At 36.0% G+C, this 16,802-nt stretch overlaps 3 protein-coding genes and 1 non-coding gene across 8 annotated transcripts in view; 2 read left to right on the forward strand and 2 right to left on the reverse strand.

The window, feature by feature from the left end:
- Positions 1–1,661: 1,661 nt before the first annotated feature.
- BuGZ (Bub3 interacting GLEBS and Zinc finger domain protein) lies at positions 1,662–12,915 on the reverse strand. 5 transcript variants are annotated; one of them, XM_026811747.1, is made up of 7 exons: positions 12,698–12,915; positions 12,023–12,149; positions 11,584–11,948; positions 11,077–11,410; positions 10,594–11,002; positions 9,202–9,329; positions 6,598–6,685 (listed from the first exon to the last, which is right to left on the reverse strand). In XM_026811747.1, exons 1-6 carry the CDS (start codon positions 12,736–12,738, stop codon positions 9,232–9,234), a joined length of 1,374 nt encoding a protein of 457 aa, XP_026667548.1. In that variant the 5' UTR covers positions 12,739–12,915; the 3' UTR covers positions 6,598–6,685; positions 9,202–9,231. The 5 variants fall into 5 exon arrangements, 4 of the variants coding, with proteins under 4 accessions (XP_017876373.1, XP_026667548.1, XP_026667547.1 ...); XR_001916505.2 differs by lacking the exon at positions 9,202–9,329 and adding an exon at positions 9,581–9,659 and having other exon boundaries at positions 6,664–6,685; XM_018020884.2 differs by lacking the exon at positions 9,202–9,329 and having other exon boundaries at positions 1,662–6,685; positions 12,698–12,914.
- Positions 12,916–13,145: 230 nt separating this feature from the next.
- On the forward strand, positions 13,146–13,217 carry TRNAW-CCA (transfer RNA tryptophan (anticodon CCA)). The gene has a single exon. It is a non-coding gene; the product is annotated as a tRNA-Trp (tRNA).
- Positions 13,169–16,334, forward strand: thoc5 (THO complex subunit 5). Its single transcript, XM_026811745.1, has 12 exons — positions 13,169–13,387; positions 13,499–13,656; positions 13,722–13,859; positions 13,932–14,146; positions 14,222–14,297; positions 14,366–14,551; positions 14,622–14,754; positions 14,833–15,072; positions 15,132–15,234; positions 15,318–15,519; positions 15,586–15,880; positions 15,952–16,334. The coding sequence occupies exons 2-12, from the start codon at positions 13,534–13,536 to the stop codon at positions 16,266–16,268; spliced, it is 2,028 nt and encodes a 675-aa protein (XP_026667546.1). The 5' UTR covers positions 13,169–13,387; positions 13,499–13,533; the 3' UTR covers positions 16,269–16,334.
- Positions 16,335–16,366: 32 nt separating this feature from the next.
- Positions 16,367–16,802, reverse strand: part of LOC108622779 (dynein regulatory complex subunit 2) — a 4,062-nt gene continuing 3,626 nt past the window's right edge. The window contains exons 5-6 of the mRNA XM_018020859.2: positions 16,642–16,787; positions 16,367–16,577 (exon numbers count right to left, since the gene is read on the reverse strand). Coding sequence (XP_017876348.2) covers positions 16,383–16,577; positions 16,642–16,787 — 341 coding nt within the window. The 3' untranslated portion in view covers positions 16,367–16,382. The remainder of the gene's footprint in view (positions 16,578–16,641; positions 16,788–16,802) is intronic.

Consider the following 16,802-nt stretch of genomic DNA (forward strand, 5'->3'; position numbering starts at 1 on the left):
AACAAGAGTGCATGCAAAAAAATTGAACATTAATTGCATTTTCTTTAAGAGGACAATTTTACATACAGAATTGTTTGAAGTTGCGATTCGAAATAAATATTAATTAATGACTGTAAAAATGGAACTTTTTGACACACGAATAGTTAGTTTAAAACATTCAAACAGCAAATGCAAGAGGAAGGTATCGCATGGAGAACAACGGGGCTCCGGTGGCATCTGATAAAATGAGTGATTAAAAATTCATTGAAATAGGCGCAATAGTGGCTCCCGCGACATGCATTTTTATAGCCTTTTAAATAATGCAATCGCTACCCGGTGCTCGGTCGGTTCCTCTTAGCAGGTTTGACTAGGCATCGTGTCGGGCCGAGGCAGTTGCGCGATTTCGAGGTCGATTGGATACTCCATTATGCAGCTTGCTTTCACTTTCGCGATCACTTATATCGTACACAGATAGATAGTTTTACATGACAACGCGAAATACGCAACCGTAGTAGGTAACTTTAAGCGTGAACATAATTTTCTAATGCCACCTCTGCGACTAACCGTCATTGTGTCGCTAGTTTAATTATCCGTAGTACATTGTAAATGTTATTTAACGATTTTCTCGGATTTGCGGCTCAACAATTTACTTCTTCTTCCATTACGAGTGCCATAAACGACAACAAACCTTTTAAACTATAATTAACTTTCTAAGCATCGTTTAAAATCATCAAATGATTTTTTCATTAACTGAATAGCATAATAAATAATTTTTATTATTCATATTACAGCTTTGGTATGTCTCTTGTTACCTTGAGCAGTTTCCTGAGTAATAGAATACTTAATCCGTTGCTTAAACGGTCTATTTCTCCTTTCGTAAGAATCGGGGACAACTCGAGGACTTTACACTTATTGTTAATACAGTAAAACTTATGAAATCGTTGACATAAACATAATATCGACAGCATTTTCTATTCTATTTTTCATATCCTATTGCATTACTACTTTCCCCTTCTATTCTGTTTGACACGAGAAAAGAAGTGAAGAGAAAGTGAAGGAAAACTATGCGTATCCAGTTTCTGCTGCCATATGTGCACGTAAGTTAAACCAGGCCTTAGCGAACTCTCGAAACAAGTGTAGACGAAAAACTAATTGTAAAAAAATTACTAAGAAACAGTGAAAGGCTACAGCGAATAGATACAGAAAATGAATATAAAGAATAGACTAGGGAGACCGATATTTCCTTGAAATCGTACAAAACCTTGACGAATGTGTTATGCTTTCATACCTTTGTTGTTCGATGTCTAGACCGACCGATATTTGCTTGATTAGCGCTCGACTTGTGCAAATTAATTTCCATAGAAGTGATTATGTACTTATCTCGTCCCGTTTTGTGAAAAGGCTTTTAGCAGCGCGCTACAAAAAATAATGGGTACGAATACTGATTAAGTAGGAACGAAGGTAAGTTCAACAATTAAAAAACAGATATGCATTAACGCGACGCAACATCATCTCCACCGAAATCAAGAGCCAAATTAATGTTATCAAACAATTCAAGAAATTTCTGAAGAAGATGATGTCGATCGCGATCCCGCATAATCGTTATTTATCAAACAATGATCATTTATTGATTGTTTTTTAACGAGATACAGGTGCAATTACCACCTTTGCGTCTCTATTTCTTTTTTTCCTTCGACAATATCGCCCGTTCTACTCATTGTCAGGCGCAGTCAGCTGAAAACAACAATGCTGTAGAAGAGTAGAGACTACTACTAATTTCTGTAAGCGGTCCGTGCAGGAATAAAGTGCAACCTAAAACTCGATTTCAAATGTTTGCATCGTACAAATCCAATAGCAATATAAACGAATCTCAAAATTATAAACAAATATATATATATATAGATAGAGAGATATATAAATATAGACAGATCGAAAGAACAATCATCTCAATTGCAACTTTAATCTAAACCTTCTATTCAATTACGTTTCCTTCTTCAACGGAACCTCGTGTGAAACTGTTCAAAATACTGTCACATATATATATAGTGCCCATTCAATCGGCATACAGTAATGTACAATCTACGATGAAAAATACAAATTCTAGAAACAACGTTACACACAACAATGTGAGGAAATTATCGGTGGTGAAGTAAAATGATCGGTAATGTGTGTATTTATATACTATCGTTTTGAAGGTAGCACTTAATTTCCGGTGCCCCGAGCCGCTATGTATATAATATATATATGTATATATATACACACAGAGCCAGCTAAGCATTCTACGAACGATCGAAATGTCGAACGAGAAAAGTGCGTCGACCCCTTCTTTTTCACTGTTACCATTCGTATCGCGAAATTCAAATTCACACGAACAGAAAACAAAAAATCGTACTCTCTCTCTCTCTCTCTGAAGGAACTATTAACAACAGCGTATTGATCAAACAAACCACGATGTGGGCACTTAGAAAATTAATAAATATTAATAATAACAAAATAATTTACATAACAGAAGTGAAAGAAGTAAGAAACTGATATAGCGGAAACCAGCAATAATCTTGTCTTTTGTCAGACGATTCGGAACAGTTCTCTCGTTTCAACGTTCCGAACGATCGAATCGGTTAACACGATTTACCCACGACTCGTTATCGATTACGATTGATATTGTTTCTCGGTCCAGCCACGCGTCCTTACAGCCAAGGCCGTTGTATTTCCCAATCTGTTCTCCTTTCTAGTTTTTGTTCATTCTTTTTTTGTACATCTGAACTTCGCGTTACTTCGAGAAACGGAGCTGGTTACTACAACGAAATACTGTAAAAATACATTGAACAATTGTTTGGGAATACAACGCGCAGCTCGACTTTGGGACGGTAGGTCCAAACAATCGCCTGCCTTCAGGCAAGGGACCGATTAGGTCCAACAGCGGTCAGAGCTGTGATTGGTTGAAACAATATGTGGCTGTCGCCCGCCATTCTGGGAGAGAATTAGTGAACGCTTTTTCTTTTACTTATTGTGAAGGAAATAATGATGTAAACAAATATTTACACCAATATCGCAGACGATAGTAGACACGTGAATTAGATACAGAAGTTCTGTCGGATAATGTACATTCGAATTTGGCAGATATACGAGTTTCCCAGAACGACAGACTATGCCCAATCTCTCGAACTTTCCACAGAACGTCTTTATTCGGAACAAGTTGATAATGTGACACTCAATAAATAACAGAACTTCTACATGTCCAATTCTGTCGTCAGATTGTCCTGCCGAATCTCAGGGGACGAAGGCAAATGCGACAAGCGTCTTGGCCATTACTTTTTAAACGGCCTCGAGAGCCGAGAAGCGTCTCTCCACGGCCGTTTACAATTTCCGCGTTGCGCTCCCGGTCGGCCTGAAAAAGGTAGACAGACGCGCGGATCATATCTGTTTTCTCACCCCAGTGAAACCACAGAGGAAGGACACGATTCGGAAAGACAACCCCTGAAAATGAAGTATATTCATAACGATGCGTAGTTTTGCTTCCTTCCTTTTCCTTTCTTTACTGCTTTCAAGCACGTCTTGTACGGGCGCGCACGGTACGTCGTTTCATAATTTTCATTATTATTTCTTTTTCATCTCGAAGATAATGATAGAAGTCGAAGTGAAAGAACAGACAAACAGGGTGCCTACTGAGGTGAATCTTCAAGAAGATTATACATCGCTCTCGTAGCGTTTCATTGTTCAACATAGTTGAATTACAATAATTTCACTATTTCACCATCGAACATACAATGAAGCACAAAATGTCTCTCGTGGGTTTTAGTTCGAACATAGTCCCTGCGCTCTTGGGCCACGAGAAACATTCCCGCAAAATCGAAAACCCGGTTTCGCCGATCTAAAGAACACCGACGATACGAATCGTTTTTGTTCTTTTCTCGTCGAATGATTCATCGCTAAGACTATAAAACACGATTAACGTAAACGATGCAACGGTCCGTAGATTTTATTTTATCAATAGACACCCTGAGAAAATAATAAAACAATAGAAGAGAGAATAGTGGGATTTATAACAATCGGACGAATAGAGAAAAGGGGATAGGATTTTTCCGATAAAATAAAGTCCTGTCCGATTGTAGAGTCCCTTTTGAAGCTTTTAGACGGAAGTTAAATTACAGACAATTATATACTCAACGATCGGAACATCGGTAGGCATAGGATGAAGTAAAGAAAACGGCGTGAGTTGAGTGTAGAGAGAGCTGATATCGTTTTTCCTGAGCACCCTCCGTACTTACCACTCACTCATGCGTTGCCAACACGTTCCTTGCAAAGGAAGAGGGCTTCACAGATCGAGTCGATCACTTCTGCCTCAACAGATTACAATCATTTAAACAACGCGTTATGATACAAATTACAAAAACCTTGATATACATTCAGTAATTCACATTTAGAATGCTACGGAGAAATCAAAGCAGTAGGAGCAAATACTATAGTACTAACTATTCGTCAGGGAAGAATGATTCGCTACAATATTCTAAGATTAAAGAGAGATTAAGATTAGTGGGGGCTACAAATTGTATACATAGTTTGTATGAAATAAATTATAATTTATTATAAATACTTTTTTTTAAAAAGCACTTGTGTAAAAAATTGAACTCTGCTGACTCTCAAAATATTTGCTTCTAATGCTTCATTTATCTTTCGGTTTTTCTCATTTTCTTGGTATGCAATGAGATCGTACGAAGATTAGACCGTCTATAATAGATATTTTACATATCTTGCAAAATAGTTAAATTGTTAATGTCACAAACAGATCTTCTAGATCCAATAATTTGATGCACATACACTGTGCTGTCCGAAAATTCAAATGTCCGCGTCACAAGTGAATATCGCGCGACACAAAATAAATTAAAAGTGTCAGAACAATGTACATAAGGGAATATAAATTATAGACAAAAGTGAACCGACTCGAACTGGAACATTAACAAAATAAAAGTTGTGATAAACTAACCTGAGGCGGCAGGATATTCACGCTGCAGCCTATGTAATGTATCTCTAATACTATCCTCGAATACGAGAATCAAATGACAGAGTATAATATGTTACAAAGCATATATACGAAATCAAGTTTCTTCGTATGATCAATATGTACACCTAATAAAATGAATAAAATACGCCAGACTAAAAGAATGAAAAGAATGAATGAATTTATAAATAACGAACTCAAAGACAAGTCTCGTCTTAGCTGCAGGGTGAAAGCCACCTTTTTCCGCGATCGCGTCTCTCCAAGAGAACACTGGCGCAGAGACTGAGAAATAGCGCGTGGAAACGGTCTACCGTAGAAAATATAAAACGACAATCAAAGATCGATATATAGAAGTTCCATCGATTCAGATTTATCAACTGAAAGATTCACACCTTCCATAATTCACATCACGTATGATACACGTATACGAATTTACAATAAAATTTCTGTATAGCTTACGATTTTCCTAAGCGAAAGCTTTCGTGCTCATACAGCCATCAACAACACGACACCATCCCTTTCTTTTAATAACTACAATTTGAATACCAGGTACTCAGACAAGATGTGTAACAACATATATGTATATCTATAGAAATGATGATCCGAGGGATCAAACTTTTCTCGGTGCCTTTTAGGTAAACATTAAAATTGATTTGATTGGGAAAAAAAAAGAAAAAAATAGATTTCGTTGCTCACCTGGGGTATCATTCCACTCCTTCGGCAAGAAGTTGTGGTCGTTGCGCTGATTTCGCACAACTACACATCACAGGTTCAAAGATGATCGATAGCATTATCGCACTATTAAAGCTTGCAAGTGTGAGCCGTGTGCCTTTTTGATAAAATTATTTCGGCGTTTCGCAAGTATTGGAAATATGAATCGTTGATTTTGTGAAATGATATTACTGATACTTCGAACAGACACGTCTGATGCTTAAAGAAAGTTCCAATAAAATGTTTTTAAGTCATTTATTCATAACAAACATATACATGATATCTTTATCGGTACTAAGTATATCTTTTATAGTCAGTGTACTAGTCGACTTCTCCGGGAATATACAGCGAAGAGTAAGACTGTAACAACACTTGTGATGTGAAGTTAATCAATTTCAAAGAGTGTTGGTACGGTTTCACTCTTTACTCCATATACTTGCGAAACGTCAAAATATTTCTTCTAAGAGAAACACAGCTCTACACCTGAAAACGCCAACAGCGGTAACTGTGATGTCAGGCTGTATAAAAGCCTGGAATCTTTGAACGGGATTTATGTAACTCGAAATTTCTTTACTGGCAGAAAGAAGAGGAACGACCGACCGTTTCCACTGCACCCGGTAAAACCCTCTCAGGCACTGACGTGACGTGTTTTGTAATAGTATAATTAAAAAAAAACAAAAAATTTTGCTAACTTCATGTAAACTTCGAAGGAGAGGATGCGTCAAGTGCAGCCGCGGCCGATCAATGAAGTGTGTGCCCACGCGAGTTAACATTCATTTTACGCGTGCATTTTCTCCTCTTCCCAGTCAGGTCCGGACCCTAATAAAATTTAGGGGCGGGCCCAAAGCACGAGCAGTGGCGGGGTGGGCCCGTCCATGGGAGGTGATCATCTGAAGCGCGGGTGCATCATCGGAGCCAACATTGGTGCACCAGGGAAACCCATCGGAGCAGCAAATGCGGGATGCATCGCGCCCGGCGGCAATGCTCCTATCATACCTGCAAAGGACAACGGACGGTGTAAATACAACCATACTCCACATAATCTTTCTGCTTCCGTTTGCTCCTCAAGTTCTTTTACATTGCATATTTTTTAAACAATCTGTAAATAATCTTCTTGTGTACTTACGTCGAGAGTACTCGTCAAATAATAAAAAAAAGAAGAAACAGAACTATGCGTGTTCCAACTGCACGCATAACTCTCTCCCTTGTACTCTGTCTTTCCTCTCATGTATGAGAGAGGGAGATTTCGTAATTTTCTTTTTGGAGACTGCGCATCGTTCAGTAGAAAAGTATGCTTCACAAGATAGTTACGGAGTCTTGAAAGAAACATTAAGATTGGATAATTATTGAAGTGGCCGATTTATTCGAGCGAAATTTCATTCGCAAATATATAAAGAGTCAAAGATGATGCTCTGTAATTACATTTCTTCCAATGCATTCCGAACTAATCTAGAGAATCTCTTAGTCTTCTGAACGGGAAGTTGTCTGACAGCCGATCGATGGCATCTCATCGTACAAGATTCACAATAATCATGTATTTATTGATTGTATATACTTATTGCTTGTTGAACAAATTTTTTAAATATAACAAAACGGAAAGAACTAAAAAATAAAGTGACATATTGCTTTTGAATCACCGGCCGACACGCGATAAATGTGTGTCTTTCTTTAAAAATATGGAAACGTAATCGACTCGACTTTTCTAGGACTACGTCGTACACCCGTAGGGATGTAGTTTTATGTCGGCAGCCCACCTACGTCTATCTAGCATTTTATCAATGCGTATGGCCAAACTATATGAGGAATTGAGCTGAGCATGCAAAGTGCCGCATATGCAATACAAGTCACAACAAACTCACAAAGGTGATACCACGCAAAACCTCACACCATACAAAGAAGGAAACTCATTTAATGTCCGTACGTTTTTTATGATCTGAGCGAATCGCTCGACTGCCAGTCGATCTTCCAAGACACTGCTCCAAAAGAGCTTCCACGAATGGAAATAAATCGAGTATCCAAACAAATGTCAAACATTAATACTTTCTGATAATAGTGAAAGCACAAATATTTTTTTTTACGAACTACTATTGTGTTATTCAAACCTCCTCCCGAGAAAAAAATGTTATCTTTTTTAATATGCCTCTAATTAACAACATATATTGATAATGCACCGTGTGATTCAGAAAGAATTTTATTAAATGATGATTCCCCTGATTCATCAATGTTAAATAAGGCGCCTCTATCGTAAAATGGATAAGAACGAGCTGCAATTAAGTGTACATACGAATTATAGTTTTATATATATTGGGTAATGTGAAATCGTTTACTTACTGTGGATTGACTTCAAATTATCTAAAATCGTTTGTGTGACACAAAAGCTATGCTATGGTGTGAGGGAGATACATTACGTTCGTTCTTGTTGTAAGTCTTTTTTATCATAATGCACACCATAATGAAAACAGTGATAGTAACAAGTGATCCCTTCCCTACTTTGTTGTTTTTAAAAGTAATTTATAAAGTCTATTATTAAAAACTTGCGATGAAGTAACAGCCACGATATTGAGAGAATATCGCATAAAAAACGTTATTATACGATAATTTTCGGAAGACTTGGTATATTAGTCGAAGTAATTGTAGCAAGATAATTACGTCGATCAATAACGTCAAATGCGAAAATATTGATGAAACTGAAGCTGATAAAAAAATGTGAACGTGGATAATCTAAACTAAACGAGAACGGGTTCTAATGTCAGTGAGTTGCACGAAACATTGTGTCTACTCATCTTTTAGACAGAAAGACAAAGAAACTCTGAATATTGTAAACGACTTCTTACTTTTAAATTGAACACTTTCAATTATAAGTTGTCACGTTTAAAGTGAGTACAAAAAAAGTGCAGAACGTGCACTGAAAGTCAATTTAAAATTCAGTTATATCGTGGCCGCTATGCATATGTATTAAAAGTACGAAGTGGTAGAAATCTATCAGTTTTTTTAAACAGAAAAGATTCAGCGCCGAAGTACAAAGAAGGAAGGGACAAGTATCATTAGAACTATACGTAAGTATTTCTGTTTCTCCGTATTTTTTGTTTTTACTTAGAATGACAACTTCGAACGACTGTCAGTACCGTGCCCAAAAAGCGGTTTCTTCACTACTATATCACAACACCAGGATTTCAAGCTATATAAGTAATATGAAGAGGTAGGATGGTAACACGGTAGTCGGCGAGGTAAATGGCATAGTGAATTATAAGAATAAATGGTTAAGTCGAGATAGTGAGTAAAGAAGCTGATGGAAACGGAAAAAGAAACAAAAAAATCATATATATATGTATACGATGAACCAGCCGAGCGGCCGAAAATCGAATTAATTTCGTAATAGAGTATCTTTATCAATTAAGAAGAAAAAAACATGTCTATGAATATACACATATATATGCACGTGCATATATATGTATATACTGCAATTTTATATAAAAAAAAGTATAAATCTAGCGTAATCGTGCTTCTGATACCGAGTACTCTACGTTTCAAGAAGAGGCATTTCACGTCCAAAGAGTCGTGATGTGTCCAAAATCAAAGTGTGGCTGTCCGGCGTTGAAGGAATCAGAACAGACGGAATATCGTTGGCCGCTCGACCCACCTGCCCAGTGACAATAATATAAATATACAGAAATATATATAGATGTGACAATGATGACAATAATAATAATGATAATAATAATATTAATTAATAAGAATAATAATAAATATAACGATGTATATATAGATATATATATAGAAAGAGATATATAATGTTTACTTTATATATATGTATATATAGAGACAGTTCTATATATAGATATATATAGATAGATAGGCCATGTCACCACATGCTAATTGCTAAGGACCAACCTTGTTGCGCTTGTATAAAACACGGTTTTAGTAACCAGACTGGGTTCGTTCAACACTCACCAAGGAGTGACTGGGCGCCCTGCAAACGCACCGTTAAAAAACATAAACGTACAAGACACGCTGTCGTCGATTCTGGCATACGGATGAATCCTGAGCGTGCTAGTATACATCTGAACAGTCATATCTCATTTTCCCCCTTTTTGTACATGATAAGAATCTCTTGTCTGTGGCTCGTTAAAATCGATTTCCCCCCGAATCTAATTTTTGTCCTCTGTCACTCTCATTCATCCATGACACATTCCTAGCCATCGGGCAAGTCTAACTTGTTTGGGGGGTAGTGGGTAAGGGCTGCGTAGAGGTGGATGAAGTGCAAAGGTATATTATACTGCATATGTCAGATGGGAAAGACTCTCTTTTTGTCCTAATGATGGATTTATGTATTTTTCTAAATAAGTAGATCATATAAAACCTTAAGCTTTTGGGTAAACTCATTGTCCGAAGTTATCTCTCTAATTGAGGAGCATTTAAAATCTGTTATGTCAGAATCAACAAGCTTAAGCTTACTTATCGTTACATTCGACTGAAAAAGTATACTATCTATCAAAAAAATATATATATACTGTTTATATTCAATGAAATGTACAATATATCACCTAATCTCGTAACATATATATATATCCTAAAATTGTATGTATATACATATGTATATGTTATTATGTCTTACTTCGGATCAAGGTCTATGCATATGTTTTACTCTCTTCAAAATAAATGTTGAACCATCAAAGACGTATTGTCCTACGTGTTATAGAAAATAGATTAATTTTGTATCCAACACAGTGAAATTGAATTGGACGAATATGATTAATACACCTTTGATAGTTAAAAATAAGATATTAGAAAGGGTACACATAAAGAAATTGATTCAAATTTGATAATATTTACGCATATTAATGGGTACTGATAGGATGCTCTCGTCGAAATAGAGATGACCGTTTAAAATTATAGAGACTTACCTGGCGGTAGGCCCATGGGGGGCGGTCGCATCATGTTACCTCCATGAATCAGAGCAGGCGCAGCTAGAGTCATAGTAGGCCGCATAAGCGGTGCCATCAATGCGACAGAACTAACAGGCATTGCCGCGGATGCAGGAACCATTACTGCTTGTGGAGGTCTTTGAAATCTTTGTTGCTGCTGTTGAAGTGCATTCAACGCCGCTTGCTGTCGTTGTTGCTGATCCTGAAACGCAGCGGCTGCATTAGCAGCAGCTTGTTGCTGCTGCTGCTGTTGTTGTTGCTGTTGCTGCTGCTGTTGCTGCTGCTGCTGCTGTAATGCGGCAGCTTGTTGATTTGCATCGGCCTGTGCTGTCCGAGATTCCTCGGTTTGTCGCCGCTGATATTTCGGAAGTCTTGCTCTAATTTCCTCCTAAAATACACAATTATCATAATCCCATTTCCTATATTTATTATCAATGGTCAATTAGAATGTGTATGACTTACTAGGCTAAGGTCCTCTGGAGGGTGAATGATTTTTATGGCAGCGCTAGTAGTAGCTATAAGATTCACTTTTTGATCACTTCCAACGCTATTATTACTGGTGGTATTCGTATCTGCATTACTATAAGCAGGGAATGTCGGCTTAACAGGCCCTATAGATCCACCAGCCACTGATGTAATTGGTTTAAAATCTGTGCCCAAAGGAGAGGTCACAGCTGTGGACGCGGCCGTAGAGACAGCTGCGGCACTTGGGAATAATGGTCTGGATGGTGGTATAGACGCACCTGACACTGGTGGTTGTATACCTGGGGGCATGCCTGGCATACCAGGCATCATACTATAAAGAGAAACAAAAATCATTATTTTATTTCATCGTCCCGGTTCCTCTTAATGATAATTATAAATTGAAAAACTTTAGATTGTATTTACCTAACTTGCATTAAATTAATATCAGATATTTAAGTCTTCTTTCGCGTTGTCTGCGGTTTTAAAAGAATAAATTATACATACCCAGGACCCATGAAAGGTGGACCTACAGGACCCATAGGTCCCATCATATGGTGCATGGGTGGTGGGAACTGTCCCATTGGTGGCATACCAGGATGAGCTGCCATACCTGGCATTACGCCCGGCATCATGTTGGAACCAGTAGGCATTGCTCCTGGCGCTGAACCTAACAAGCCTTCTGGTTTTGTCTTCTTTCTAATAGGTTCGTCCTCACCAGAACTTGGTGAGCCAGGTCTACCTCCATTTCTTTGCCTTTCGTGCTCTTTTGCATCGTTTGGTGGAATACCTTCCATACCATAAATTTCTATTTCAATATTGCTACGATTTGGCAAAGAATTAGGTACCTTATCTATTGCTTCTTTATGTACCTGAGAAATTCGGGAGACATTAATTTTATTTTCAAAGTCGCATGTACTGTTAGATAAAAATTTATTGCCATTACCTGCATACAATGTATACTAAGTCCTGGTCCCGTGTAAAGCTTCTTATGACAAATGTGACATTTGAAGTGTTTTGCTTTTTGATGTTGAATAAGAATTTTTTCATCTTCAAATTCTCTATTGCAATACCTGTATTGATTTATTAAGGAATCTCATATATAAATGTAATATTGTCTAATACTTATAAAATTTGATAATACGAACAGAAAAATGAAACAATGGATAAATTAATTTCTCTTAACATTATTGTACTTTATATATTTCGTTATATACTTTATTAAATATAGTTAGCTTAACCAAAGTTTTTTAAAAAGTTGGTCCCAAAGTTTCGAGCAATAATTAACATAGAATTTTATACCACAAATTATTTCGTCGATAAATCCTTTTATAGTAATGGAAGAAATATAGTCGAATATAGTAGCTAACGAAATATCGATTTTTCACGGATTCAGTGACTTTAACTCACAGGCTTTGGCTTGGTGCGTCAAAAATGTCCCGCGGACATAATAGAAACATTGAAATTAACAAAATGTAAGAGCACGTAGCAAAACGTGATTTAACACGGTCATAGGGTACACTTTCTTATGATTACAAAGGTGATCGTAATCCTGATTTACGTTCTAAAAATACAGTTACGTAAAGTATCCCATAATAAAGTGTATTTTCCAAAAGGATACCAACACCAGGGTCTCGACTGCTTCTTCTTTTTACGTCCCATAATTACCTATTAACTTTCAGCAATTGAAAACTCACAAAAGTATGCCACTAAAATGTTTCTTATGCCTACGTAATAAGAATTTCAGTCGTGGAGTAATTGTATCGCACACACACGTAAAAACCAGCGATGTAAAATGGCGACTGCATCTTCTCCGTGCGTGCCCGACGAGGAAAAGTGCAACCAATGCCACTACTGAAAAATCACTATTATGTACAAAACTAAAATCTTCCCTAAAAAGCCCTTCTAATTCCAGTTACTATATAAACTTTAAACCGAAGAAGTTCCATCCGCTAGTTAATTTATAAGACAATAATAATTCTGTAAGCAAATTTATAGAAAAAATACAATTATTCTTCTGTACCTTATCCCGTACCTGAAGTAACTATAAAGGAACACGACTGTCACAAGACTCCGTGGCGCAACGGTAGCGCGTCTGACTCCAGATCAGAAGGTTGCGTGTTCAAATCACGTCGGGGTCAATTACAAATAATTTTTTTATTTTTTCGTAAAAAATTCTTTTTTGTGTTTAATAATAATATATAACACATTTCAATTAAAACTTGATACAATATCATATAATATATTACAATTACGTAAGCTAATTCTATTTGTGACTCTGTTCTGTTTACTCAATATCGGAAGTACAATGGTACAATGTGTTTTGTGTTATGAGTGAATTAAAAATGTTTTTAAACTTCTATTAAAAAGGATAAGTACTATTTGTAGATTTAGACTGACAGAAGCAATTTTGTTTTTGAAGAGAACACTACCTTTCTCATTCTTACAATTGAACATATGACAAGTTTTACGAAAGGAGAAGAAATGGGTAAAGAAAATGATACTGATAATGCAAAAAAGCGAAGAAAATCAGTTAGTGGAAATTCTAATATATCTGTGAAGGATGGTGACACGTACAAGGTAATGGATCATTGAAGTACAGTTTTAATTTCTGTAAAAACTAATATTGATTTTTTGGCACTTAGGTTATTATTAGTTATGAGGAAAAAGAAGCTATGGACCGTTCACCCGAGAGTGACTCTGAGAATTTTTTATCAACGTGCGAAAATATACGCAAAGCTATGAATAAAATTGCAAAGTTGAAAGCTAGTGGAGATGCAAATGTCCGTATTTGGGGTTGATAAAATTAAACCAACAATTAAGTTGATAATTAAATGATCAATTTGAATTTTCAGGCCAAAGATGAAATACATGAGTTACAAATTCAGACATCATTAGCATTCATTGAACTGAAGAAACTGAATAGAATGGAAAAGTTCCGCACAAAATTTGCTAGAGATTCTCTTATAGCTTCAAAAAGTAGTGTTGATAGTAAGCACCTGCATCTGCAGAATTTATTGTACGAAGTAATGCACTTAAAGAAGGAAGTCGTTAAATGCCTTCAATTCAAGTAATTATTTTCTATAGATCCATTTTTTATATCTAATATGCTATCTATTGGTAATTCATGTACTTGATATTATAGGTCTAAGGATGAGCTGATACAACTTGTATCGGAAGAAGAATTTTACAAGGAAGCACCTGAAACTATTTCCAGACCGGTATGAAACAAAAAGATTAAAGTTAAATTAAATTTCTTCTCCGACACTCTTAAGTTAAATCATTTCAGGAACTAACGAAGGATAGTCCACATCAATTGAGATTAGCTCGTTTGGAATGGGAATTGACACAAAGGAAGCAACTAGCTGCTTTATGCGATGAATTAACAGATAACAAAAAGGCAGTAGCATCCAGTATTGAATCTAAACAAACTCGACTTGATAATCTTGCACCACAGTTGAAGTTAATACTCGAAGTATGTTTCGCACGTAATAAAGTCTAATCTGTTCGTCATGATGATTATTTAAATTATTAACAACTTCCAGGCAAGTAAACCATTACAAGAGAGTCTCGGTTTACCCTTAGATAAAATTAGACAAGAACATTACAAGGCAACTTTGCTTGCATCACCACTTTATGTTCTATATGCAAAAGCTTCTGCGTATAGAGATGCATATGGTATATTATTTATCATTTATACATTTGCACTTCATTGTTATTATCTTGTATTATTTCTATCCAACTTGTTCGTTCCAGATAACTCGATCTTAGTTAAGGTAGAAGGCGATGAAGAAGAAGCAAAGCGTATTAATAATCAGGAAGGTTTACAAGAATCTGATTCAGATTCCGAAAACATATCAGAAAATATTATAGAAGAAACTCCGGTACACAAGAAGAGACATCACAGGCTATCTAGAGAAGCTAGGCAAGAAGAAAAGAAAACTAAACTATTACAGAGGCATCCCTTGAACGTTAAGATAGTTATTAAATTAAAAAGTAAGAAAGTAAGTACATGTGAACCGAGTATACATTTTTAAAGTACTTGTCGATTTCAGATGAGACAAAACTGACGTTACAGTTTTTTTATATGATACATTTTAAAGTCATAACTGTGGAATCGAAATTAAGAACTGAAGGTGCTGGTAGCACTAGTACGGGGTACGCGATTTTTCTGTGTATAATTCATTAACAATGATTTTCTTATAATTCAATTCTGTTATAGAAAATTTTCTTTTTAATAGGGATATGCTTGTATCGGAATCAATTTTACGTGAATTGTATCCACGAGATATAGGATTAGAAAGTCCGAACCCTGCTAATTGTTATCAATTAAGTCGGCATAATTTAGGTCAATTTTCGTCACTGGGATTGGGATTACCATATAAATGGGCACAAAGAATGGCTGGATTACATTTCATTTCACCCGATGCTCGTGAACAAAAGGTGAAAACTCATTAAAATGACACATTACATATTATTTTCAAGTGTTTTTAATGTCAATTTTTTTAGCTTACAAGTTCTAAAGCAACACAAGATAGTGTTGAGAACGTGTTAAGAGAAATTAAAAGACGGGTTATAGCAAGATTGGATTTGTGTACAGAGATACGGCAATTAGAATCCGGGAACTTACCGAATTTTACTAACAGTAATGATCCTCTGCCACAAAAACTAAGTACGATATTACAAAAATTCTCCACAATTTCATGGAGTAGTTACTGTAATTCTATAAATCCTACTTTTCAAGAAGAAGGATTGGTGTCTTCATTAGACATCTTCTATGAAGCTGTACTTCGTCGTGGAAACAGTAAGATAGTAAAAAAATTACTCGACGTATAATTATTTATTTTACAATCTTATGCATGATATTTGTTTCAGATGAATTAATCGCAAGAATCGCTATAAAACCAGATTATCCGAAAGTAGCACCAGTATTCAATATTAGCATAAATTCTTCAACACCTGTAGCTAAAGATATTTTAAGAGATATTGAAAGAGAAGTGAATGTCACATGGGTAAAACCACCGACATTGTCCGCGCAACTTCAAAGATTGCGCGCATGCTTCGACATTTATTTGGAATCAGAAAACATTATGCCAAAAGAGAAAATTTTCTTCCATTCTGTGAAAGGACGAACGCGCGCTAGACCGTATAAATATTTAGAATTAGGTGGAGGCATTTTTATTCATCGTTAGTTCGCTACAACATGCAATGACACATGTGAACACATTTCTACGAAATATACTCTGACGTAAACAATCTTTACTATTTTTTATTTATAAAAAAATAGCTGTACAAAAGTCGTAATCTTAAACTGAAGGCGAAGCTACTGGATATAGCGCTAATATTCCAGATTCCATCTTAAGATAAGCTTGTAACTTTCGTCGCAGTTGTCTATTTTCTGCGCAAAGTTTATCACTTTCCTTTTTCAACAGAATATTGTTAGCTTTCATATGATTATAATGTTCCCAAAAGTTACTTATTTTACTACACGAATCGGGAATCTGAAATAATCGATATAAAACGTTAGGAACAGTACACAAATAATTATTTCGAATTTCTTCTTACGTTAGTGTCCGTGAGTTCAGTATATGCTGACTGCTGAATAAAATACTTCTTTATATTAAAAGATAAAGGCTCTAAAGAAGAGCATATTTTAAATACTTCAAGGATTGTAGAACCCTTTTCTGCAATTATTTGTAAATGCTGAAATGAAAATAAATGAAGAA

Source organism: Ceratina calcarata, unplaced genomic scaffold (assembly GCF_001652005.2).
Source record: "Ceratina calcarata isolate Rehan_Ccalc_2016 unplaced genomic scaffold, ASM165200v1 scaffold242, whole genome shotgun sequence".
Taxonomy (NCBI): Eukaryota; Metazoa; Arthropoda; class Insecta; order Hymenoptera; family Apidae; genus Ceratina; species Ceratina calcarata.

What these genes read in the sequence shown, in the direction of transcription:
- BuGZ (XM_018020884.2), bottom strand. Translation starts at nt 12,738, where the DNA reads ATGGGACGTAAAAAGAAGAAGCAGTCGAGACCCTGGTGTTG. An exon ending in CAGTCGAGACCCTGGTGTTG is followed by an intron (nt 12,150 to 12,697) that starts GTATCCTTTTGG and finishes AAATCAATACAG; the next exon opens with GTATTGCAATAGAGAATTTG. An exon ending in TTAGTATACATTGTATGCAG is followed by an intron (nt 11,949 to 12,022) that starts GTAATGGCAATA and finishes CGAATTTCTCAG; the next exon opens with GTACATAAAGAAGCAATAGA.
- thoc5 (XM_026811745.1), top strand. Translation starts at nt 13,534, where the DNA reads ATGACAAGTTTTACGAAAGGAGAAGAAATGGGTAAAGAAAATGATACT. An exon ending in AAGCTAGTGGAGATGCAAAT is followed by an intron (nt 13,860 to 13,931) that starts GTCCGTATTTGG and finishes TTGAATTTTCAG; the next exon opens with GCCAAAGATGAAATACATGA. An exon ending in TGTACTTCGTCGTGGAAACA is followed by an intron (nt 15,881 to 15,951) that starts GTAAGATAGTAA and finishes TATTTGTTTCAG; the next exon opens with ATGAATTAATCGCAAGAATC.